The sequence below is a fragment of the Populus euphratica genome, unplaced genomic scaffold, assembly GCF_000495115.2.
Source record: "Populus euphratica unplaced genomic scaffold, PopEup_1.0 scaffold50.1, whole genome shotgun sequence".
Lineage (NCBI taxonomy): Eukaryota > Viridiplantae > Streptophyta > Magnoliopsida > Malpighiales > Salicaceae > Populus > Populus euphratica.
Genome location: NW_011499870.1, coordinates 1,032,168 through 1,057,798, shown reverse-complemented (window position 1 = coordinate 1,057,798; position 25,631 = coordinate 1,032,168). Strand labels below are relative to the sequence as shown.

Below are 25,631 nucleotides of genomic sequence, written 5' to 3'. Positions count from 1 at the left end.
GCCAGGTCTAAATATTTTATGGATTCCTGTGTTCCGCCCAATAGGCCCATTCATAAAATTAATTTTCAAGGACACCTTCCTCCCTCCCTACCTTTCGGTAGTATTAGAAAACATAGCTAACTTGTATTTTTAAAATTTTATTTTTTTTCATATTTTTTTAATATATTAATATTAAAAATAATTTTAAAAAACAATATTATTTAAATATATTCTTAAATAAAAAATACATAACTGTTATTATATTTGTCTGAATTACATCATAAATCAAGTCAAGTGTTTTCAAAAAGATTTATATTATTTATTTATTTATTTATTTATTTATTTCTTCAATGGCAAGGAGTTCTTCTCTAGCATGTCAATCAAGATTAGTTTCTTTTCTACATGATATAATCAATCTGATACATTTAACAAAATTTAATATAATCTCCAGGATATTAATTTTAAAGTTTGAACATAGTAAGTTAAGAAGCTAAGAAATAGAGTAATGTAATCATTGTTTTTACGGTTGCATCGTGAAAAAAATTTGAATTTGTTCTTTATTTTAAATTATTTTTTTATATATATTTTTAAATCGTTTTAATGTAATAATATTAAAAATTAATTTTAAAAAATAAAAAAATTATTATAATATATTTTTAAATAAGAAACATTCTAAAAATAACAACTACTGTAACATCAATACTCGTAACTTTTTAACCATTCATCCCAATTTCTTAACATTGTTATCTTTTATTAGTATGTAAACTAGTTGCATTGCTCACGTTTTCATGGAGGTCAGATTTAATATAAAATTTATTTATTTGTTCGATTAATTTGTTTAATTACATGGATTTGATTTGCTGGGTTTGTTAAATATTCGACTATATGCTATTTAATATTTGTATATAAACAAGCATGCTCTCCTCCTCCACTATAGAAATTAATTATGAGACAAATTTAAGAAATTAAGAACAATTACCGTGACTTGGATTATATATCATAATAAGCACACACTTAGGCGGAGCGCTTTTCCAGGTACCATTTTTTTTCCTTCAATTACGAGGGAAAGCTTGTGGAAAAAACAGAATTTGTTTTGATATACTGAAGTTCATCGATCAGTGATTGCTTTGACCATGCATGCATTAAAATAAGAATGAAATTTTAAAAAAAAACATGGATAATATCATAGTCAAATAACACTTAAACTTGCTAGCTAGACAAGGTAATGCATATCATGATTTTAATGCTTAGCTTATATGAAGCACATGAATTACACATCTCTGAGATTATTTGTGTAACTATTTGTAGTTATTATCATTATTGTCTTTAGTAGTGTGAAATAGAGTTATGTAAGTAGATTTCACTTGGATTATTGATATGTGCTATCTTATAGGTTAGAAAAAAAATTTTAACATACAAAATAAACATGTGGATATTGCTAATATTTTTTTAGTAAAATAAAAAAAATTAACCATGTAGAGATTAATTTGATATAACCCAATTGATTTGATGAATCCAAATAAAACTCAAATGATCAGTAAAAATATAGTTTGATTTATAAAAATTCAAGATAATATTTTTTAAAAGAATTATATTGAAACAACAACATATTAAATCAATCTAGGCCAACTCGAATTAATCTATCAAATTCAAAATGTTAATCATGAGATCATGATAACATTATATAAAACAAATCAAAATAAATTATGAAACTCAATTCCCAATTAACTCAATATTTAAAAATGAAATTGAAAAACAATAGTAACAAATAAAAATAGTAATTTAACCTGAGTTAACCTGTCAAACTCATCATCTGAGTCATGAGATCGATAAAGAAGAATAAAATGTTGGCTTTTGAGGCTGTGTCCTTTCCAGATTTGTGAGCATGATTAAACCTTAATTTCAAAATTTGTTCGTAGTTAGGTCACCCACTAAATACACCGAGTTACACTACAGGTCAGATTAGAACTTAATTTAAGCTTAAGAAAAGCATGTTAGCAATGTTAAATTTTGAGTTGGCGATGAAAAATCTAAAATACGTATCAAAAGTTTGATCAGTGTATTCAATAAACAATGAATGCAAATACAAAAATATAATATTGCTATTTAACATCTTTATTTAATTATCTGTAAATATATATTTTTTTGGAAGTTAAAGAACTTGCCAACCCAATTCTCATTTCTTCTTAATTTTCATGTTTAATCCTTTAAATTTTAAAAATAATTCCTTAATTTATTTATTTTAAATTAATTGATTAAATATAAACATGAGATGAGATGATATTAAAAGCTAACTTTTTATGGTTAATTGTTGCTATTTTTTTGCTTTATTTTCTATCAATATTTTTTAAAATTATATTATTAAATTAACCAAAATTATTAAATTTAATCAAGTCAATAATATGATTTTCATATTTTTATTGCTTTTTAAAAAAAGTTGGTGTGATCTAAACATTATTTTTTTTTTATGTTAGGAAAAATTGAACTGGGCTCACAATACAGTGCAGGCCTCCTATTTAATATATTACAAAAATCAATCAAGAAATCTTGATTTTTATCATAAAAGGATTAATTGATTTTTCATGTATATTTATCATCAAAACTTAGATTTGTCAATCTAGACCTGTAACCAGCTCTTATACAAGACTTGATATGATTGTGTGGACATCCATTATGTAATGGGCCTAGGATTATCTTACTTCTATTATGTTGGAGAGAAAGCATTGATCATAAGCTAGTTTTTTAAAGGGAAGAACTCGTTCAGAATATTAAAATTTAATTTTTTTGTTTAATTTTTTTTTTTATGTTTTTGGGTCATTTTAATATATTAATTTTAAAAATAAATTTTTTTAAAAAATTATTTAATTTATTTCAGAATAAAAAATACTTGAAAAAATAACTACTATTATATTTTTAAATATCCCTGAAATATCCATGTCCGCCTAACATACCATGCAATAAACCAGCATACCAGCATATCATTAGGGACAGAAAATAATTTGTCAAGACTTTTGTCCATGCTTTCGGTGGAAATTTATTCCTATGGTCCCCCATAAGTTTGGAGATTAACGACTGATTGTCTTCTTTTTTATGTGCTGTTAGCACCTTCAATTTTTTGGTTTAATGATGAGGTGGGGGATTATTTTTTTCTATCACCATGAATTGGCATTTTCCGGCCAGCTTCTGTGTATCGAGACAAATCTAGTTAATTTCCTGATCGACATTTAATAATTCAATTTAGAACAGATCATTCATCTTCGAACCATAAGATTTATTAAAAGTTACTCTCTTGACAAGGTAGGGAGCATGCTCGCATAAGAAGCCAAATCTCCAGGTTGGTGGCGGCCATGGTGGGGATAATTTGTCATCCGAAGATGACAGCAGATGTTGTTTTAACTTCTATGCCAGGTGAAAAGAGACAACGGTAAGGTTTTTGCAAGGTGATGGATACTGAAGCTACAAACTCTTTCAGCTGAAGGGTCCACTGCTGCTCTATGCCGTTGATGTTCTTCCAGACCAGAGAATGGAACCTTGGTGAGAGTCTCTCCAGCTCAAAGCCCTCAAATAAACGTTTTTCACTCAGAAAGAGGTTCAAATTAAAAAGTGCTTTTGAGGGGTATAGCCTAGGTTCCTGCATAGTCCTGTTATTGTCTTCTTCCATTGATCCTTTTTAGCTGAATAACGTCATTACGTCAGGTACTTGAGAAACAGAATATGATCTCAAATTTCTTCATGCATGCGAATGGCAAGCATGAAACTCAATATATCTGCTGCTTTTGACCCAGTAGAGCCGTTAAATCACCCCAAAAATGGTTGGCCAAAAACATTTGAAACAGATCCTGATAGTAATTCATGTTTAATGACATTAACACACCCTAAATCACCGATTACATTACAGCTGCATCTGGATTCCAGCATGGAAAGCTAAGCAGCATGAACAAAATGAGAAGAAATCCTGTAGGTTTTTCCCCACTTTACGAACATATCCTGTTCAGTTTTACTGCAGCTAATATATCGAGTCAACTTGCCTTGTATGAAGAACCTCTCAAGGAATAAGACTGCCATCATTATCTAAAAGACGGTGGATAAAACTTACTCTGCTAGTGATTTAAATAAATAAAAAATTGGGGGCACAGCATCCAGCCCTACAAATGAGAAGAATAATATAATATAGCCTACAAAGGAATATCAAGAAAAGAAGAATTGTAGAAGTTGTATTTTCCAGTAAACTACACTTTTCAAAGACAATCATGCTTTCCTTTTGATACAAGGGATCAGCACTGTGAGAGTTATTGCATGATGCGCAGGTGCTTAAATGATTCGACCACAGATGAGGCAGTAGCGGCATTTTAAGCAGAAGTCTGGTCCCGAAGTCTCTCATTGTTTGCACATTCTTCTTAGAAACCAAAAACCTCTATTGATGTAAAATGGGCAAAGCAGCACTGAGTTTGTTTTACCACAATAAATAAAACAGTAAAAAAACGAAGGGTCCAGTGAATGATTCCATTTTCTTGTCTTCCACCACATGCACGTATGATGACATTACGAAATTGAAATGAAATTAGTTCTTGCTGATAAGAATGAAAACAGAACACAACTATTTCCTGTTGTTAAAAATGACAAGATAACATATATCATAATTAACAGTGCTGTCTAGAAGGCATAACTAGCAGTTAACATTCTACCAAAATGAAGTCCCGAGAGTGAGAATTCTGAGTTGTATTTAGTAGCTATTCTCAAAACTAGAACCCGGACCCTTGTGGTTGCAAGTCCAAGTCTTCCATCACTGAACCATTCAAAAGCCACCGTTTGTTGCTTACAAATAGCCTAATGCAATTCTTCACAAATAACTTAATACATCACTAATAAATAACCTCTTTTGCCAAAAACAAATCCAGAGTTTGAGGTGCCACAGCACTTTCATGCATAGCCAAAGTTGAAAAGAAAATGATGTACAAAATTGAGATAAAGTTGAAAGGATAGTTAAGTACAACATTAAGCAGCCTTCATGTAAAAGTTTTAAAGGTCGTTTTTGCTCAGACAACTAGGCAAGAATGAAATATCATAAAGAAAAGTATTTGTGAAATTTGTTCTTCCAGAGCATGTGAATTTTTTTTTTTCTATAACCATTATCACTAGCATAGGTTAATGACTGCAGCTCTTACCTGAAAAGCCTTAAGAGGGAATAGCAGCGCCTTTTCTCTGCCATAGCTGCAGCATACCTCTTCTCAAGAGGATCAGAAACCTTCTGCTCTTCCTGAAGCCCAACTTCGACCTTTTGTAGCTTCTGCTAGATGGATTTAGTGGCATTACCCCCATCAAATAATTAAAATGATTATCATGAAAAAGAGGGAGCAGCAGTTTGAAGACAACATGAAAATACATCCATAAACTTAAAGCAGGCCAAAACTGCCTCCGCCAAACTGCTAGTGTTTGGTGATATCAATAAACTGCTTTGAAGATTGTTCTCTCTTGAACAATGAATAGAACAGGCAGGCATATCAAAATACACCAATTTTTTTTATAGATCTTAGCCTTCTGTTCTGACTATGTCACTCATCCAGACCCTTCGATCCTCACAGGAAAGTAGTGAACTCTCAATTAACTTTACTGGACTTCATCTATAAGAAAAGCTTTGAATTACCTGTTGGCTTCCCTTCACATTTCCTTCCATGGAATCAATCAGTCTTGTGCGACCATCGGTATTTGTAATGGCATCCTGAAACTGTAAATTTAACATGCAAAGCAAGTTAACATCATTAAAATTGATGGATCATGGCCAGATGTGTGCATTTGAAGACATATATTATATGTATTCTCTCTTTAATCAAAAGTTTAACAACATAGCAAATAATCTAATCTGGGCTTTTGTTAATTGGACACCAGAAGTGAGGTAAAAGCATTTTAATGGAACTTACAAGCACCAGTCTATGTTACACAGCACATTAATAACATGATCATAAAATTGAAGAGTATCAAATTACAACAGGCTTTTGCTAAATCTCATAGGAATACCAATAATACTGCAGCCAAGCCCTAACAATTTATGTGAAGGAAATGCTCGAGTGATACATGATTAAAATAAAAAACTCCATTGCATTTCAGCATCATCTTATGAGTACTATATATATATTGATTAAACCAGACAAGAAAAGTTCAGAATAAAAAAAATAAAATAAAAAAACAGAAGGAAAATGAATCAACATACTGGTTAAGTTCTGGTGTGGTGGCACTTCACCAAGCTTCCGCCTTAACAACATCACTGCCCTCAATCAAGTTGCTAATTCCTAAGACAAAAACACCACTTCACCATTTCTAAAGAATTGAACTTTTGACTGCAAAGTGCAAATCAATTCCAGTTCCTAAACAGAATAAACAAACTAAACAGTAACACCAAGAGCAACTTACTTAAAGTATTTTATACCTTGTTTGCCGCATTCAGTTTTTCCATAAACAATCTAGATCCTTCGATAAACTCTCACTTTCCATACCAGCAGCTATTTTCTTCTCCGATTCACAAATTCAGTTTCCAAGTCAGTTCGTTTCACATCATAATCAGATTGCAAAACAGATTCTTGCAATTCCAAATCCTATAAAAACAAAATAAAAACACAATAAGGAAAGAACCTTTCTCAACATTCACCATTATCACCGAGCGTTTCATTACCTTCAATGATCTCAGAAGAGTTTCCGCACCCATTATTAGTACCATCACCTTCATTGCGGGTTCATTCTCTAAATTGTTCAAGACATCAGCTTTCGCTTGATTCTAACAAGAACCCACCAAATCTAACAGCTCAAAATTGAAAACTCACAACAGGAAAAAAAAAAGTCCAGTTAGATGAATACATGTTTGATAAATAAATTGCTAACCAGATTTTCCAAAGTGGTAGTCAGTGTTTCTACTGAACGTCTTGCATTTTGTAACTCCTCTTCAAATCCCGTGACTTTATCAGTATCATCAGCCTGTTATTGCTGCATTAGTACGAGAAAATCACTCATTCTTTTCAAGGTTTGTTTTGGTTACGAGAAGATCAAAGAGCGTACTGCCAACTGCCAGCCATGCCAATGTCAGATGATTATGGATAATTGAGAGTTGCTGGTCCTGGATTAATCGTACGTTTTGGTAAACACATCTGTAATAAAACTGATGAAGATATTTTCTTGAGTCAGGGTCCAGTACTCCAGTTAAGCAACAAGAAGTAGAGGACAAAGTTGATGAAATATAAAAGTACAGGGGCCAACTGTACGATTAATCCTTGGCCGTTGGTTGGAGGCCTGGGCTCGATAAACAGTCGCTTTAACTCTTAATTATCTTCGACGGAGGCCCAAATATTATTGGACACTTGAAAGCCCACATCTAATCAGGATAAGGCTAAGGTAAAGGCCAGGTCTAATTATTTTATGGATTCCAATGTTCAGCCCAATAGGCCCATTCATAAAATTAATTTTCAAGGACACCTTCCTCCCCCCCTACCTTTCGGTAGTATTAGAAAACATAGCTAAACTGTATTTTTAAAAATTTAAAAAGTTTTATTTTTATTTTTTTCATATTTTTTTAATATATTAATATCAAAAATAATTTTAAAAAAATAAAAAAAAAATTATTTAAATATATTTTTAAATAAAAAATACGTTAAATCATATCTGTTATTACATTTATCCTAAATTACATCACAAGTCAAGTCAAGTGTTTTCAAAAAGGTTTATATTATTATTTATTTATTTATTTCTTCAATGGCAAGGAGTTTCCTCCTCTAGCATGTCAATCAAGATTAGTTTCTTTTCTACATCATATAATCAAACTGATACATTTAACAAAATTTAATATATTCTCCAAGATATTAATTCTAAAGTTTGAACATAGCAAGTTAAGAAGCTAAGAAATAGAGCAATGTAATCATTGTTTTTACAGTGGCATCCTGAAAAAATTTTGAATTTATTTTTATTTTAAATTGTTTTTTTATATTTTTGTATCGTTTTAATATGATAATATAAAAAATTAATTTTAAAAAAAATATTATAATAAATTTTTAAATAAAAAATATTCTAAAAATAATCACTATCACAATATCAAATACTACTAACTTTTTAACCACTCAACCCAATTCCTTAACATTATTATCCTTTATTTGTGTATAAACTAGTTGCATTGCTCGAGTCTTCGTAGAGGTCAGATTTAATATAAAATATATTGATTTGTTCAATTAATTTGTTTAATTACATGGATTTAATTTGCTGGGTTTGTTAAATATTCCACTATATACTATTTAATATTTGTATATAAACAAGCATGCTCTCCTCCTCCACTATAGAAATTAATTATGAGACAAATTTAAGAAATTAAGAACAATTACCGTGACTTGGATTATATATCATAATAAGCACACACTTAGGCGGAGCGCTTTTCCAGGTACCATTTTTTTTCCTTCAATTACGAGGGAAAGCTTGTGGAAAAAACAGAATTTGTTTTGATATACTGAAGTTCATCGATCAGTGATTGCTTTGACCATGCATGCATTAAAATAACATTGAAATTTTTTTTAAAAACATGGATAATATCATAGCCAAATAACACTGAAACTTGCTAGCTAGGCAACATGAATTACACATCTCTAAGATTATTTGTGTAACTATTTGTAGTTATTATCATTGTTGTCTTTAGTAGTGTGAAATAGAGTTATGTAATTAGATTTCACTTGGATTATTGATATGCACTATCCTATAGGTCAGAAAAAAAAAAATTAACATACAAAATAAACACGTGGATATTGCTAATATTTTTTTAGTAAAATAAAAAAAAATTAACCATGTGGAGATTAATTTAATATAACCCAATTGATTTGATGGATCCAAATAAAACTCAAATGATAAGTCAGAATATAGTTTGATTTATAAAAATTCAAGATAATATTTTTTAAAAGAATTATATTGAAACAACAACATATTAAATCAATCTAGGCCAACTCGAATTAATCTATCAAATTCAAAATGTTAATCATGAGATCATGATAACCTCATATAAAGCAAATCAAAATAAATTATGAAGCTCAATTCCCAATTAACTCAATGTTTAAAAATGAAATTGAAAAACAATAGTAAAAAATAAAAATAGTAATTTGACCTGAGTTAACCTGTCAAACTCATCATCTGAGTTATGAGATCGAGATAATTTTATAAAAAGTAAAAAAAAAAAAAAACTTAGTTAACCCAGATTAGTCTGCCAAACTTGAGACCAAAGTTATAAGACTATGATAACCTTATAAAAAGTAAGTTAAAAAAAATTATGAAATCCAGTTTTTAATAAACTTATTGCTGAAGGTTGAAAAAAAAACAATCTAAAAACAAAACAATAAAATGATCTGAATCTACTTAGGTTAACTTGTAAAACATATGACTCGAGTCATAAAACTAAGATATCCTTATAAAAAGCAAACCAAAATAAATCTTGAAGCCCCATTCATAATCAACCCAATATTGAAGAATGAAATATAAAAAAAAATCTAATAAAAAAGGCAAAAAATCTTGAGTCAACTTGGTTAACCCACCAAACACGCGACTTGAGTCATAAAATCGAAATAATCTCATGAAAAGTAAACCAAAATAAATTATTAAGTTTAATTCTCAATCAACTCAATATTCAAGAATAGAATTGAAAAAAAATATTAATTACAAAAAAAAATTGAGCCAACTAAGTTAGCCCGTCAAACCTGTAACATATATTATAAGGCCGAGATAACTACATATAAAGCAAATTACAATAAATTATAAAACCTAATCTTCAATAAAATAATTATTGGAGTATGAAATTAAAATTAAAAAATATAGATTTAGAGAAAAAAATATTAGATTTAAAAAAAAAACACTATTACAAAAAATAATTTTTTATAAGTTAATATACAGTAAGAGCACCATCTCTTTAAATTTATGCTATAATATAAATAACATCATTTCAGATTTGTTTAAAATAAATTCTTTAGTTTCTAGCTAGCTTAAAATTATATTTTATTCAAAATAATGTTTTTTAGTTTTTTTAATAAAATATTTGGTTTTTACATTATGAAATTTGGATGAAATATCAACCTCACAAATTAACTCATCATGTTAATATGATTTAACTAAATCAATATCAAATCCTATTTAAAATAATACTCAGCTCAGATAAGGTTTTAAATTAGGTCAATCACGAAATAAATGTAATAACTATTATCATCATTACGAGTATGATTTTCATTTATGTACTTATCTCCAAGTGCTTTCATGAGTTTCACACCTCACTATGCCAGGCAATGAAGCACATCATCAACTCTTTTTAAAAGTCAGATTAATGACAGAATACGTAACAGCCATTGACCATTTTGAAAAGGCCAAACATGTCATCGTCACCAAGAAAATTTTCTCCCCTTTGAAGGGTTAACTGCATGGACGTCATCATGTTACTATGGTGATTTGATTAATTAGGTCCCTTTACTATTATTTTGATGAATTACTATTATATATATATATAAGTATATATATATATATATAACCATAGCCCTCCTTTCTTAATTAATGGGAAAATCTTTAATTTTATTCTCACAAGAATCCACCAGACACCAGGTGTTATCTTGAGTACTAACAGAAGCTTAAGTTGATGAACAAGAGTTGGTCCAAAGGACAAACACTAGTTGGTGGAGCATGTAGGAGGAGGAGGAGGAGGAGGAGAGGTGGTAATAGAAAATGGCAAGAGATGATGCCTTTATCATCGGAGATGGAGTTTCAAATGGAAATGGTGAAGTGTTAGTGGTTTGAAGTTGATTAATGAATCCAAGGTACGTGTGATAGTAGTGATGATAATTTTAATAATGCAATGGAGAGTTTTCAAACATCTTGATGGGTTTTGTTTTTGGATTTTTGCTGAATTTAAATGGTTGTTACATGATTAAGTTTTTAATTAAGATTATTTTTTATGTAGAATTCATTTTAATCGTGATTGATGTTAGGTGGTCGAAGAACACGGTTCTTGACTTGGTTTTTTTTTTTAAATTACACACATAATTAATTTAATATAATTTTAGTAAAAAGAGACATTCGTTCAATTAATTAGAACAAAAAAAATCACAACCAACAAACGTTCTAAATGGAGACCTTGATTGCAAACAAAACACAACGTAAAAGGACTCAATTCATGAAATTAGTACTACAAGGACTCGGTAAATCAAATGATTATTGTACAGGGACGACACGTTTAATTAACCCCACCTTTGAAAGGAAAATTCCATCAACCTTGCTTATAGCTTTTACATACACATGTCAAAAATAAAAATAAAAATAAAAATTATCTTGACATATTTTCAATTAAAAAACAATATATATCACACTATAAAACACACAATGCTAGTATAGAAAAAGCTGTGTATTAAAAAGAAAATTAAGAAAAAAAGAAATTACAAGTTGCCTTGATAGGATGTAGGCAAGTTTTCTTAAACATTTGCATGCACATTCACGACTGTAAACACATTTATATATACATATATATATATATATTATATCGAAGTAGGGCAATTAACATGATTAGCAACAAGGTATTAATTATAAAAGAGTAGTTGGGCGACCCGACAAAGTCTTCAAATGCCAGCATATATCTCCAACGCATCATCACTTAGTTTGGAAACAAAGTAGGAGATATAATCTGAATAATTAAATGGCCTGTATTGAAGAGGATGCTCCTTGTCCACGAGTTCATCTGGCACCTCAACTACTGCTTCCTCCTTCGGCATTGAAAACAGTCCACAAGAATACCTGTCTTTTTCCCCGCTAATCACCACCCTATGCCTTGCTGCGTGAAGTCTGCCATTGCTCCATGCCTAGAACACCAATATTGGTTACTACTACCTTAGCATAGAATCCGAGTCATGCATGTTAATTTAACTAATATATACTTTGGACAGTCGTTCACTTCGGTTTGAGGTGTTCTTGTCTATCTAATAGTGGTTATAATTCTGCAGTGGATCGATAAAACCCATTAATGTATGCACATAATTTAAACTTAAATTTGATCGAGAGGTTTTTACCTTGAGGGCGTCACCAACAACAGCTGTGAAAGCATTCTCTGGAACCATGACTTGAGCCCAATCTCCATTCTTGGTTTGAATCTCAAGACCCTGAACTTCATTTTGGCATAAAATGGTGATGGCATTTTTGTCAGTGTGAGCCACTAGACCGATGGACGAGTCCGTCGCACTTGGAGGAACTTTATACTTCATTATTCGAAATATACTGGTGGTTTCCTCAACGAAAGAGTCATAGAGCTTTTCAATGTCAAAGCTTTCGTATATCATTTTCATCACCAGAAAATTCAGTTCTTGCATCTTAGAGCTCATGCCATGGATGGTCTCACTACACCGCCAGAAAATAAAAATAAAAGAAGTGGGACAGAAAATATTAATAAATGCTGCCAGCCATATCCTATTAGACACGTTCCATGCGTCCTAGTTTTGTTTAATACAGCAAGGTCCAGCAATTTTTCTTTTCGTAAGCTATTAAATAAATATATAATTTTTAAAAAATAATTATTAACTTATATATATAAATTTTTGAAATTAATAGTAAAGTTTTAATTCAAATACATTATCTAAAATATTAAAAAATAAATTTGATAGTATATAAAATAAAAATGAAAGTAAAAATAAATTCACTATTAAAATTATATCATTTACTATTTTGTAGAATATAATTCATTTATAATTAAATTTAAATAGATATTATAACAACCTTTCAACTGAGATAAAATAATAATTTTATATCAACTAGAAAATAAAATAATTAAATTTGTTTTTCTCAATTCCTCCTTCCATTTGATTCTTTCTTATATTAGTGTTTTACAAGTTGTATTTTGTAAGTTTATAAGGTTATTCTTTTACTTTTTTATTTTTTTCTTGAATTTTTTTATTATAAGTTTATAAGGTTATTTTTTTATTTTTTATTTTTTTCTTGAATTTTTTTATGTTTTTCCCATATTTTTCTTTCTTTCTCTCTTGCCTTTTATATTTTTTTTCTTTTTTTATTATCCTTCTACCCAATTAACAACATATAAAAGAAAGGAAGAGCTAATTTATTTTATTTTTTAATAATAAATAATCATTTTACCCTTAATTAGTCGTTTTATTCTTATTTGATAGTTTTTTTTATTAGCATTATCAAGTTTCATTTATTTTAAAATTTTAACCATATTTTATTTAATATATTTTAAAATTTCTTGTAAAATTTTAACTCAATCTAATGATCGGATTGAAAATTACATACCATAATATAAAATTAATCAAATTACAATTTTTCATCAAATTTATAAATTTTTTAAAAAAAATTAAAATTTTAACTCAAGTATTATATTACATGTAGATTTTCAGAATTTTTGAATAACACAATTAAAAAGTATGGATTTTTTTTATATAAAACTAGTAAATAAATATTTAAAAAATTATGACCCCTGTTAGAGCCCATCCAAACCTTTACCATGCCTCCGCCTTGCTAACAGGATTATACGGCAGAATTTGAGATTGATCAATTAAAAAATCGATTGTGTTGACTTTTATAAGAGCAAAATAAAAATTGGTCGGTTCTATCTACTGCCGGGCTCATGACTCGACTCAAGGCTCGTTGAACAGGTCAACTCGAGGGTGAGTTGATGGATATTTAACTAATTAACCAAGAATTATTGGGTTTTTTTCAATGAAACAATGACATTTTGCAACACAAAGATTTTGAAGACTCCCTGTTATATACATTTATCTGCATCATGCAGGACTCGCACAAAGTTTAAACAACCATGACAGATAAAATTGCTTTGAAAGTCCCATAAAGATTTCACAACCGTTAGATTATAATACCAGGTGGGTCATAGTGATGAACTTATAAACCAACGGCTGATGAAAATAGAATTATTCATATGGAATATTGCAAATTAAATCCAGGACTGTGTCCTTACGACACCCACTGATATTAAGACCAAATGGAATTTAATGGAACTGCCAACAGCTATTGAAAAAGGCTGATTCTACCTCTCAGGTGCTGACTTTTATTCTGCAGGACATGTGCATGAGTTTTGAACAAGAACAATCATTTTAAAGCTGGCATTGTAATAAATTCAATCTGTTTCAAAGGATAAGCCCCTAATAAATTGTGCATTGGCAGCTAGCAATTCTGTTTGGTAGCTACCATCATCATGCGTAAGTATTGCTGTTGATGTGACAAGAGCTAAGAACCACCATTCCATAGCCTCAACAGGCTACTGTAAGATACTATCAAATACTATGATAGCTGTCTAGAGTATTTTGTGCTATTGCCACAAAAAATTTAAAATTTTGACGAATAACATAGTTTATATTTGCTGTAAATTCAAAATGTGATGTATAAATGAATTATTACAGTAAAAGAATATTATAGAAAAATTATTAATATTTTTTGGACTGCTAGAATTTCTTGAACGATTAGAATTTGTCAAGCAGTTTAGTGGAATCTAATATAAATGTATATTATATAACTCTATTTTGATATAAAGAAAGTAAGAACTCTTTGTTTATAGATATAGATATGTTAAGAAATCACGTTAAATCTTTATATTTCTTTTAATTTTTTCTCTATTATAGTATTTTATAATTACTGCAGATTTTTCATAACAATTTTCTCATTTTTTTCCATTATAGGTGCAGTTCAGAGTTCAATCTCTCTTGATGGTGACTTGGGGTCTTTGGCCATGACATCAAGACATGTTTAGAGGTCAGAAGAAGAACAGCTGGAGTATCCCAACCAAGAAAGGAAATTAATAATCTGAAAGGTGGTTTTGCAAGAAATTAATTAATTAAAGAAGTGGGGCAATCTCTTTTTTGTGTGTGTCGTGATAAGGTTGAAGGAATTAAAAGGTAAAATTATTGAGAAAATGATCGTTTAGTGATGACTGATTATCTAATAATTAAGCAAAAACAAAGCCAAAAGACATAAACTTTACTTGCATGCTATAAATTAAGCCATTACCTTTACTGATGCGTGTTACACTTCCCTTAATTCCACAATTCAGTTCTTCTTGTGGCTAGAATTGATCATGAATATTTATGACAAAGAGATCACTAATTAAACCTTAATCTTTAGCTGTGAATTTTATAATAATCTCAAAGAAATTAGCATCATTTTCGAACAGTATCAGATAATTGCAGCTAAATTACATCAAGCAAAAACTTCTAACATGGAAACGAAACAATCATCAAGAAAGATGACGGAGAGTAGTCTTACCAGAAACTTGGGTTCCCTTCTGGCCACATAAGGTTGGTAAAAGCTTGAGAAGCGTCAAGAGTTGGAGCATCATCAACACCAAAGCTCTCATGAAAAGGAATTACAGGACAGTTACCTAAGTAACTTCGATATGGCTTAGGATTGACGTGCTTGTTCTTTGTCTCCTCGGGAAGATCAAACAGTGCCTTCAGGGCAACAAACATTTCTTCACGTAGGCTAGTAGGAATCTTATCATAAACCAAAAAGAAGATCCCGTGAGTCTCACATGCCTCTCTAACTTGGTTACACAATTCTTTCCACTTCTCACTCTTAACTTCTAAGCCTGCCAAAGCTTCCCCAGAGATATCAAGAAATGGGATTTCGACCTTAGCTGCCATCTCTCCCCCCCTAGCTCCCACTCTCCCTCTCTCTCTCTCTCTCGATATGTTGTTTGCTGGAGTACAAGTACTCTTAACTAGAGAGGCATATCTCATTAAATAGGAGAACAAGTTCAGATATGTCCAAAATTTTGGTTTTACTTCAAGTGATTGGGGCACCCACCATATTGCTTTCAGTCCTTGCTTCCTCCGTAGCCAATAGGCTCAACTGTTCCATGTGTGAATGTCTCTCCATTATGGTAATTAATAATTAATTTGTAGAGATATTTGTTCAAGTATCTTAATTTTAATAGAATCAGGGTGTAGCTAATAAATTATGCATTATTAGTGTGTTGTCTTCTTCAAAAGTTAAGGAAAAAGTTATAAAATTAGAATGCGTTATAAAATCATTAATCCATGTTGTTTCTCGACAATACTTGACTCATTGTTTTTACAATGATCTGAAATGATACACAATAAATTTTAAAAATTAATTTGAAGATTAATTTCAAATAGTACTATTTAAAATATTTGGTTGTTTTAGAACAAAATTATTTTTGAAGAAAAAACTATAAACTTGTTTGATTGTTTCTCCACCATTCTTTATCAGGTTACTATTTAGTTGTATATTCAGGATTCAAATTTAGAAATGATCTTTCAATATTTTCTGATGGCATTAAATTATGGTGTAATAAAAAATATCAGGTAGTTTTTTTGTTATTTGTTTTAGTAAATTAATTTTTTTTCTTTTTTTATATCTCCTGGGTTTCTCTTTGTTTATTAGCTTTATGGCCTTCTCAATATCTTCTTGATGATTATCAAAAAAAAAAAAATCATTAATCCATGTTATTCAAAGATATATCTTAATTTACATAAGTTTAATTATACCTTCGGCTTGTGATAAGAGGAATGAAGGCAAAGTCCCATCCACGAATCCGCTAGCTTGGCCTTTATAAGGTGTCAGAGGAAGTTTTCTTCACGCGGTTTACAGTGTGGACAAAAATTAGATATTCGTGACTTCTTAAATTTTATAGTTCTAAATTGTAGATAAAACTATGAAATATTAAAAAAAAAAATTCAATAATATTTAATTTTAATAATAGTTTACAAGGCTGTTTAAATAGAAGAAAGACATCGGTAAGATCTAAATTAAATTAAAAGTCCTTAAAACAAACCAAATATAAAAAGAAAAATAAAGAAAAACTTGAACTGTAACTTTCTTGGTTATTTGAAAGTCTTCCTGATCTCTTATTACTATACAATTATAATCTTATATTTTAACATAGCTTGTATAATTTTTTTTTTAATTTCAACTCGATTTAAAAATTAAATAAAAAATTACGCGCGGCATTCTTCTCAAACTTTTCAAAAACTGAAAAAATCTTATCAATTTAAAAAGAAAATTTCCAGGGAAATAACGTTATTCCTTTATATATAATAAAAATCAGCTCTAACAAATTGTAATTATTGGATCTTTGAGTTTGTGGGCGCTCCTAGCATAAGTTTCTAAGGTGATTTTCTGGGTAGAGAGGCAGCAGATTTATGCATGTATTATCTTGTTAGGGTAGTGATGATGTTACTTACCATCAATGCATGCATTTTGCCATTTTTGCAAAAGCAAACTCTTTCTGTTATTATTCAGGGGCAGTGACACAGTACCAAGACAATAACGAGTTTAATTGCTTTCCTTTCAGTCCGTTTCAAGGACTTATTTTAAAGAATTAGAAAGGGGCCACCCATCCAACCTTATCTTGCCAATGATGCTTACAAATCTCTCCCATTTTTGTTTCCACCATGCTTTGAAGATAGTGAATGAACATATTAAGTATACAAAACCCAAAAAGAGCAATTTAAAGCTATCATTCAAAATATTCCCCAGATTTTACCAAAGTTTAGGCGTGTGGGTTTTGCATGAGATCCACTAATTAATCCATTATATATATATGTATATAAGTTCATACACACATAATTTCAAAGCATTCGAAGTTATGATATGATGTGTTTTAAGAATAACTTAAAATTTAAATGAGCAAATGCGCGGGCTCTGTTAACTTATCTAACTATTTTATTGAAAATCTACTCAATTCACTAGCAAATCCAAATACTTTGCTCTATTTATAAGAATGAAAATCACTATTCAATGAACGTATACGAAAAGGGGGGGATTATAGGTCCCTGTAGCTCTCTACACTCAATTCATCGATGAGTTTACAAGACCAGCTTGAACAACCAAAATGTTCCTAGAATGCATTTACATCTAAACAACATGATCAGTGGTTATATCTTTGTTGGTCTGTACTTGAAAAGGTAGCACTTCCATGTTAGTTAGCCAGAGTGGTCTCTCTCCTGTAGCCTTACTGAAGGCATTCAATTCTTCCATAACGTAGTAGATAATATATGTAAGTGATAGTCTTAGCAGTAAATTCGAGCTCACGAGATTGTGGAGATGGAGAGAGCCTTAAGTATGGTTGGTTAAATTCGAACTCATGGATACAGAGGCTTGATATGAAGTTTTGTAGCGTTGTCACCTGCAAGCCTGAAAGGACAAGTAAACCTGATGGGGCATACAAAAACGATAAATCAAGAATTGTGATGATTGAAATGGCTTGGCAAGGCACATGGTTCATTCTAGGCTATGTCCAAGTCACTTTCCTATATATGGGAGCTAGGGCTTGATTGGTTCCCACTTCACAAGTCAGTTCGGCCTCCCTGTATATGCAATTCCCCACAGTACTATTTATAGGGAAATAATGTGTTTTGGAAGAGAAAAAAGATCTCCTCAAGTTGTTGTACAAGTAACCTAAGAAGATGTTTGAGTCAAAGAGATTACATTGACATTATAAGGATTTGATTTCTTACAAGAAAGAAAGGGTGACTATAACTTGTCTCTTTCCTTTTGTACCGAAGTGATGGCTGCATCTTTCATCTACTTGTGTGGCAACTAATCTCTCCCACAGTACTCCTGACCAAGGAAAGAAGATACGAGTGGAGGAAAAATGAACCTAGTTCCTCATTTATTACACAAGATCTTGCCCACGTATATTCTATACTTCCTTGCCAGGTGAAGCCACTTTTAGCCATATACTATATATGCTGATGAAGCTTTCTAAATGGTAGTAAGTAGCTGTGTGTATGCGTATTAGGATCATATGTTCATGTAAGAGAGGAATGAATCAAATAATTTGGCTCAAAACATGGCAGATCAGGCATGCGTAGCGAAGAATTTCTTGTGAAAAGTTGGCAGCATTGTTTTGTTTTGCCTCATCAATTGCTATTAGACCATCGATTCGATAGCTCAAATCACAAAGTCAGAGTTCTGGTGTAGGATAGGATTTTATTATGTATGATCATCATCAGTGATTCATCATGTAGTGTGGGGTTTCTCCATTCTTAGAACATCCCCCACACCCCCATCATTCCTAACTGACATTGTTTTGTCAGCGTAGCTGACATGAATATGAGATAAAGATTTAGGGTTCAGTCACTATCTGTATTGCCCAACCAAAGACATTGATTGTATGAAAGCTCTCCTACTTTGTATTTTTTAATCTAATCATGCAGCAATGAGCTCTCTCCCCCTGCAGACGATGGAGGGAGAAAATAATTCAAGTGGGACATCGATTAGAAGAAACAATTAAATACATTTGCAGATAATGAAAACACGAAGAAAAATTAAATAAAAGATAAGTCTAAAGCATACAATTTCAGATCTAAAGCATGAAAGTTATCAAAAATTATGTCATCCCAGCTGTCAAAGAGTGTTTGGAAGTATAGTTATAATTTTTTTTAAATTGTTTTGTATTTAGAAATATATTGAATTAATTTTTTATTTAAAAAATTTATTTTTAATATTAGAATATTAAAATAATTTAAAAATAAAAAAATAATATTTTTTATAAAACACAATTGAAGCCGCATTCAAAGACTACACTACCTATTGCTTGTCAACATGTACAAAGATCTCAATGCAACGTACGTAACAAGAATACTCCAAAAGAATGCACTTTCAATCAACACCTACAAACTAAAAATCTTATACATATTTTCTATTTACAAGAAAGGAACTTCAAGCTAGAGAAAGGAAAGCACAAGAACAAATAAGGTGTAGAGAGAGAGAGAGAGGGAGAGGAATTTTCTATTTGTTTTTCTCTTTTCTACTTCTTCAAAAATAAAAAATAAAAAATAAAAAACAATTCTCAAGTTTTAATTACATTTATTATAAATAATTTTAGTCAATATAAATCTATCAAGTCAAAATCATTTCTTGCAACAATCATTAATTTTGAGTCATGTCCTTGTTGTCTTGAAAAGGGGGGGGGGGATTTTGAGCTTGATGGCAGGGAGTTTTTAAAGATTTTTATTTTTTATTTTTTTTTCATGTTTTAGATTATTTTGATATATTGATATTAAAAATAAAATTTTAAAATAAAAAATATATTTTTTAATAAAAATTATTTTAGAAAACAATCATTATCACAATATGCATCACAATGCATATCTATGTATTTATGCAATTTTTTTCCTTTCTTAACACTCAACATTTTCTTCTGTAGTCTACATTAATTAGGTAGCATTCTCATGTCTTTTATAAGCTGAGACTAACTACTACTTTTTGTTCTGGTCTATTCATAAGATTCATACAAGTTATACTTCCGGCGTAAGATTAGGTTGAAAAACTTGTCTAATCAAAGAACAAGAGAAGCTATGCCAGGCTAGCTTGGAAAATGAAGTGCTGCTACTTAAGAGAGGAGAAGGTAGAAGATATGAACTGACTTGGAGCTACACAAAACGTATCCAAATGGGCACCGCCTTAGATTTCCAAATTAGGCAATGATTGGGTAATCTTGCACTTGCAGCCATTAATATTCCTTGGGTCTTTTTTTCATTTCGATCGACAACTAGGTTTCCTTGCATCTTGACGCAATAGGAAGATAAGAAAAGCCACCTTTTTTCTTGTCACCTGGATTGAGTTTGTTAAGATTTTATCCATGCAAGGTCAAAGGTGGACTCTGTTCTTGTCAGTGATCATATCATACAAGTAATCTTTGCATAAACACAAACTCGCGTTTGTTCTGATCTAGTTCCTCCGGTATTGCCACTGTGATCGACGCGAAGGAGAACATTAAGAAGTGTACTTAGCAATGAAATTGTTTTGGCACATCCATTACTGCACTCCATTTACCCTCGAAGGTTTGGTCGGATGACAAGAAGATTTGTTTCGTATTATTAATGTTACTACCTTGGGTTTAAATTCAAGAGGAGACTACGAAAGGGACGTGACTGGAAAAGACATGGCCTCGACATGCAGAAGCATGTTAAAACAAGAGAAAATTTAGCCCCGGACTATTTTAAAGAAGAGTGATGTCGCAGACCGCCTGCACCGCAGGTAACACGATGGTGGGGAAGCAATGACACAATTATACGAATTAAGTTAGAAGCAATCTTTCAAAATTATGTCAATGGCCCTTCTTATTGTTTTTACTAGCCAAACCACATCAAGCCATATTGTGTATGCGCGCGTAATCAGGATGCTGGCTCTTGATAGCAACTAGTCCTGGGAGGAGATAACTTTTGACTCAATAATGGATATCAAGATTGTGGTGCTTAATGATGAGATTCAAAGGCCCTGCACCCCAGGAGTGTATGCATACACTGCACTACCTGTGCCCTCTGCTCGTAAAGCTGAACGTTCGCTTTTGGCCCCCACTTTCCAGGTCTAGCGCACCAAAACACAACATTCCCCACCTCACCCTCCCTATCCTCCTGGACAAAGCGTGGATTTCAGCATCAGGCCCACGTTTAGACACATTGCGACATTTCAGTCAACTAGCCAGCTGATTGCTGTGGTTCTGGCGACGAATAATTTGGACGCTCATGCAAAATTTCAACATTGAAATCATCCTCACATTTCGCCCGTTATCAAATCAAACATAAAATGTGGAAATCAGAGAAATATGAACGGGGCATGAAGCAGAGGAAGAGAATTACGCTTTTACATAGTGTAGTAGAAATGAACTGGAAAAGGTCTAGAGGATGCAAGTTTGAACCAGCAGACAAGGCACCGGAAAACTATGAACAAGAACCATTTACTTCCTAGTAGAGTACAAATGAAAGTCTAGGACGCTTGACCATTGACTTTTTTGCAGTTACACAAGTGGCCATGTAACCGATACAACAACATATAAGGTTTGGTCTCTGGTGTTAGAGTGATCTGCTATTTAAATAGAACACATAATGGGGAGATCGAGCAACCAAAATAAACAAGCTAAAAGCACTTGAACAACACCGAGAAACAATCATATATCATTTCCACAGTTTGACAAGCTTATCATGACTAGCAGATGCAACCGTCCCTGTAACAGTTGAAACAGCCAATGCAGCAATTTGACCATCATGGGCTGGCAGAGTCATTGTCTTGTTCTCACTCATGTTCCAAAGCTCCAAAGACTGCAGTAAATGCCACAGATGCGTATCAGAGAACCCAAAACAAAATATAGTGCAGGTACTGAAAAAAAGATTACGAATAGAACAAAGTGTGAATGGCCCCTCCCAACTCAACGAATGGAAACAAGAGTGGGGCGAGAAAAGGCAGCATCAGAGTGAAGATGGGAATGGAAATATAAAAAAGACATTATAACTTTTCCCAGACTTCCAAAAAAATTTGCCCACCAAATATTAAGAAATTGTTTTCATAGTTTAAAATCTGATGTGACCTTTGACTTGGATCCAACATGAACAATCTTCAGGGTGGAGAACACCCTATAAAGTGGTGGTGAAGTAACGTTTGTGGAAAACACCCCCATAAAATTTTTATTGGTATCATTATTGAACAACTGTAATTGCAAAGTAGAAAGGACAAAGCAGAAATTACTTGCCTGGTAACAGCCAATGACTAGCAATGAAGGGAATGTAGGGTGAAAAACACAGGAGTGAAATTCGTTGCCATTACAACTCAACTCATGAACACATTCGCCCTCACTTCCTGATCCAAGCGTCCAGACTCTGACAGAGTCCTCACTGGCAGATGCCAGATACTCACCAGAAGGATCCCAACAAACAGAATGGATTGCTTTAGTATGACCCTGCAGTTCGAAAGATCAAAAGGTCACTACAACGCATGGAGAACAGAAAATTGGGTGAGGCACAAAATATTCATGAGCTCAGTAGACACAGAATCTGGAACAGTTTAAGCCAAATATGAAGGCAAATTAAAATATGAATATCACCAAGAACAATAAACATGCATGTTACACAAGGAAAGTATGCCACTACTGTCACCATGACTGACAGGCGACTAAATCTGCAAAATGACCACAGCAAATAAATTATATCAGTGAGTACACAAGATTGACTCCAGGAGGCGCCTATATTTATGAACACCAAAACAATCACCCAAGAAATACATGCCACTTCTGTCACCATGAGTGACAGGCAACTAAATCTGCATTATGACAACAGTAAATAAACTATATTGGTGTGCACACAAGACTGACTCCAGTTGGCACCTATATTTATGAACGCCAAAACAATACAGTTAAATATTACTTCAACCTTCTGTGCATCTTGGTTTGTATCGTTTTCAAAATTTTGAATGCAGTGCAAAATAGGAGGGTGCATAGATATATTTTAAAATGCTATTCACATCAAATGTCGAATATGAAAGAATACTAGTGCATTAATTTTGGAAGCCAACTGTGGTGTTCTATGCTCAATCATGTTTTAAGAATTCAAGTTAGCATTCATATTAACAGCTGCATAAATACCCAAAAAAGGTGATACACAAAAACACTGGCAACATATCCAGGTTCAGGTCACATAGTGGAAGGAAAAATCAAATTAACCTGTAACGAATGCCGACAAGCTTGTGTCTCAACATCCAGTATAGACACAACATTCTCAGTAGCAGCAGCAAGATACTTCCCTGCACGGGGTTGAAATCTCATCTGGGCCATACCACCCTAATTTAAACATCTATCATTCATCACAAACCAGAGAACTAAAAAAACCACCAAAACAAATCCACTAAATCTCGGATATCATAAACTGGTCTACAAGATCTACCTTGAATACTCTTGCACAGCTACCATTGGTAATACTCCAGTATCTTATTTCACCATCCCCATCACAAGAGCATATAAGATCATCTTTATTTGGGTGGAAGTCTAGTGACATTACATTGGAAGAATGTCCAGTAAAAGTGCGGAGTGAGAAATTAGGCTGCAAAAACCACTGTTAAGTTTATAGAAAGATATATATGATGGTTCAGCAGCATAAGGATTCAACAAAGTCACATCCTCAATTTGAGAAAAAGATCTTATTGCCATTTCACAGAGGAAATGAATTAGCATACTATGGATCCACCCATATGAAAATTACTTATTCAAACAAATCTTTATGAGAGAAGACATCTGTTTATTTACGTTCACATTGCGAAGGAAGTTGCTCAGAACTAAAACACTCTCCAAGAAAAAAGAAAAATAAGAATTTGCTGCAAAGAACTGTGAGTCATTAAGAAAGAATATCATACTAACATTGTCAGCATCCCAAACCCTAACAGTTTTGTCAAATGATGATGTTGCAAGTCGTGACATGCTTGGGCTGAAACGGACATCAGTAATCAGAGATGTATGTTCTTCAAGGGTAGCTTTTAGCTTTAAATTATCTGTGTACCACAATAGAGCCTGTATCATAAACCATCAGACAAACAATTAACATTGTATTTTGGGTCGGTATAAAACAGCCAAAAGAATGCCCATTTTCCTGTTTATCTAGTCTGCAATACAGAAGGTATTGAATTCCACATTTTGGGCAGGCACATCAGAATTTCAAGCGAGCATTCAAGACATTTGCTTGATAACAAATGAGGCATCAAATTTTCCCATAGATTTTTAGTTCTCAGCCTTCGAAAAGGTTTTTGTTTTATAGATATTTTTTATAAGAGACCTTCCAAAAGGTTTAATTTACCCAGAATTGGGATTATAATGCCAGATATTATGAGACTTACCCTTTTATCATGGCCGCCACTAGCAAGCAATTTCCCGTCTGATGAGAAATGGCAACAGACTACTTTACTTGCACTTGCTCTAACAGAATTTACTTCAGTAAATGTGAATCCTGAAGTCACATGCAAATTCTACACTCAGAGTAAATCATATTTCATAAAAAGACAATTTTTATAACATGTTTGGCATGTCATTACATTTTACATGTACTTGTCAATCCAAGAAAAAACAAAGAAACATAATGAGTCATATCATTAACGATAACCAGTGATTCAAATATCTATGAACAATCTGCTACATACATTATTGCATCATATTTCAGAAATGTATCTACACAATGTTGACAACAAGACAACAAGATTCAGGAACCGAAGTTCGAGAAAATCTTATCTAAGGAAAAATCAGGCCTTCATTTAAACACCTTTGCTCACATCCATTCGAGGAACCACATCTCTAGGGTCATTATCATCATGGGATAAAAAAGAGTCAACATTATCCTCAAGAGATCCATCCTCCACAAAACGATCCATATCAGCCTGCAATTCAAGATCTTTGTCATCCCACTGCCAAAATGGAATATCAATGAGAATTCAAGCAAGGAATTTTCAATTACTTTACCAATAAAAAGGATGAAAAGTTTACTCACCAATTGATTTGATGGTGATGTAAGGGTGCCCGTACCATCTGCCCCAAACATAAAAGGCTTAGAAGAACCTCCACCATGAGGCAAAGCAGGCATTGAGATCACATCTCCAGGTGTGTGGGTGGAAGGCGTTGAAGGAGCTGAACTTGGGGAGGGTCCTGCTGTATTTGCAGTTCCTGTGCTATTGGCAGGACCAGAAGATGACACTGGTTGTTTTCTCTTTCTCCCACTCTGGTTTTTTGAAACCTTGAAATGCAACAAGGAAAACCATGTTAGGAACCTGCACATATTGGCACACTACTTTTAAAATGAACAAACTATTGTGCAACATCTCGAAAAGGCAATAGAATCTCAGTTTAAGACCAGGGGGGTAGCAAAAATCCA

The 25,631-nt window shown here is 32.1% G+C and overlaps 2 protein-coding genes and 1 long non-coding RNA gene across 7 annotated transcripts in view; all 3 read right to left on the bottom strand.

The window, feature by feature from the left end:
• Positions 1-4,579: 4,579 nt before the first annotated feature.
• On the bottom strand, positions 4,580-7,150 carry LOC105127093 (uncharacterized). Of its 2 annotated transcripts, none has more exons than XR_842540.1 (6): positions 6,853-7,150; positions 6,647-6,768; positions 6,404-6,569; positions 6,188-6,266; positions 5,624-5,704; positions 4,580-5,266 (listed from the first exon to the last, which is right to left on the bottom strand). It is a non-coding gene; the product is annotated as an uncharacterized LOC105127093 (long non-coding RNA). The 2 variants fall into 2 exon arrangements; XR_842539.1 differs by having other exon boundaries at positions 6,647-6,748.
• Positions 7,151-11,502: 4,352 nt separating this feature from the next.
• On the bottom strand, positions 11,503-15,759 carry LOC105127092 (probable 2-oxoglutarate-dependent dioxygenase AOP1). The gene is made up of 4 exons (XM_011028214.1): positions 15,664-15,759; positions 15,247-15,633; positions 12,033-12,357; positions 11,503-11,825 (listed from the first exon to the last, which is right to left on the bottom strand). The coding sequence occupies exons 1-4, from the start codon at positions 15,717-15,719 to the stop codon at positions 11,586-11,588; spliced, it is 1,008 nt and encodes a 335-aa protein (XP_011026516.1). The 5' UTR covers positions 15,720-15,759; the 3' UTR covers positions 11,503-11,585.
• Positions 15,760-21,576: 5,817 nt separating this feature from the next.
• The window catches only part of LOC105127091 (transcriptional corepressor LEUNIG-like), an 8,893-nt gene continuing 4,838 nt past the window's right edge, over positions 21,577-25,631 (bottom strand). For 3 of the 4 annotated variants that reach the window (XM_011028209.1, XM_011028210.1, XM_011028212.1), the window contains 8 exons: positions 25,251-25,493; positions 25,026-25,167; positions 24,607-24,716; positions 24,134-24,283; positions 23,664-23,819; positions 23,444-23,560; positions 22,478-22,684; positions 21,577-22,049 (listed from right to left, as the gene is read on the bottom strand). In XM_011028209.1, coding sequence (XP_011026511.1) covers positions 21,906-22,049; positions 22,478-22,684; positions 23,444-23,560; positions 23,664-23,819; positions 24,134-24,283; positions 24,607-24,716; positions 25,026-25,167; positions 25,251-25,493 — 1,269 coding nt within the window. In that variant the 3' untranslated portion in view covers positions 21,577-21,905. The remainder of the gene's footprint in view (positions 22,050-22,477; positions 22,685-23,443; positions 23,561-23,663; positions 23,820-24,133; positions 24,284-24,606; positions 24,717-25,025; positions 25,168-25,250; positions 25,494-25,631) is intronic. The other variant, XM_011028211.1, reaches the window with a different exon arrangement.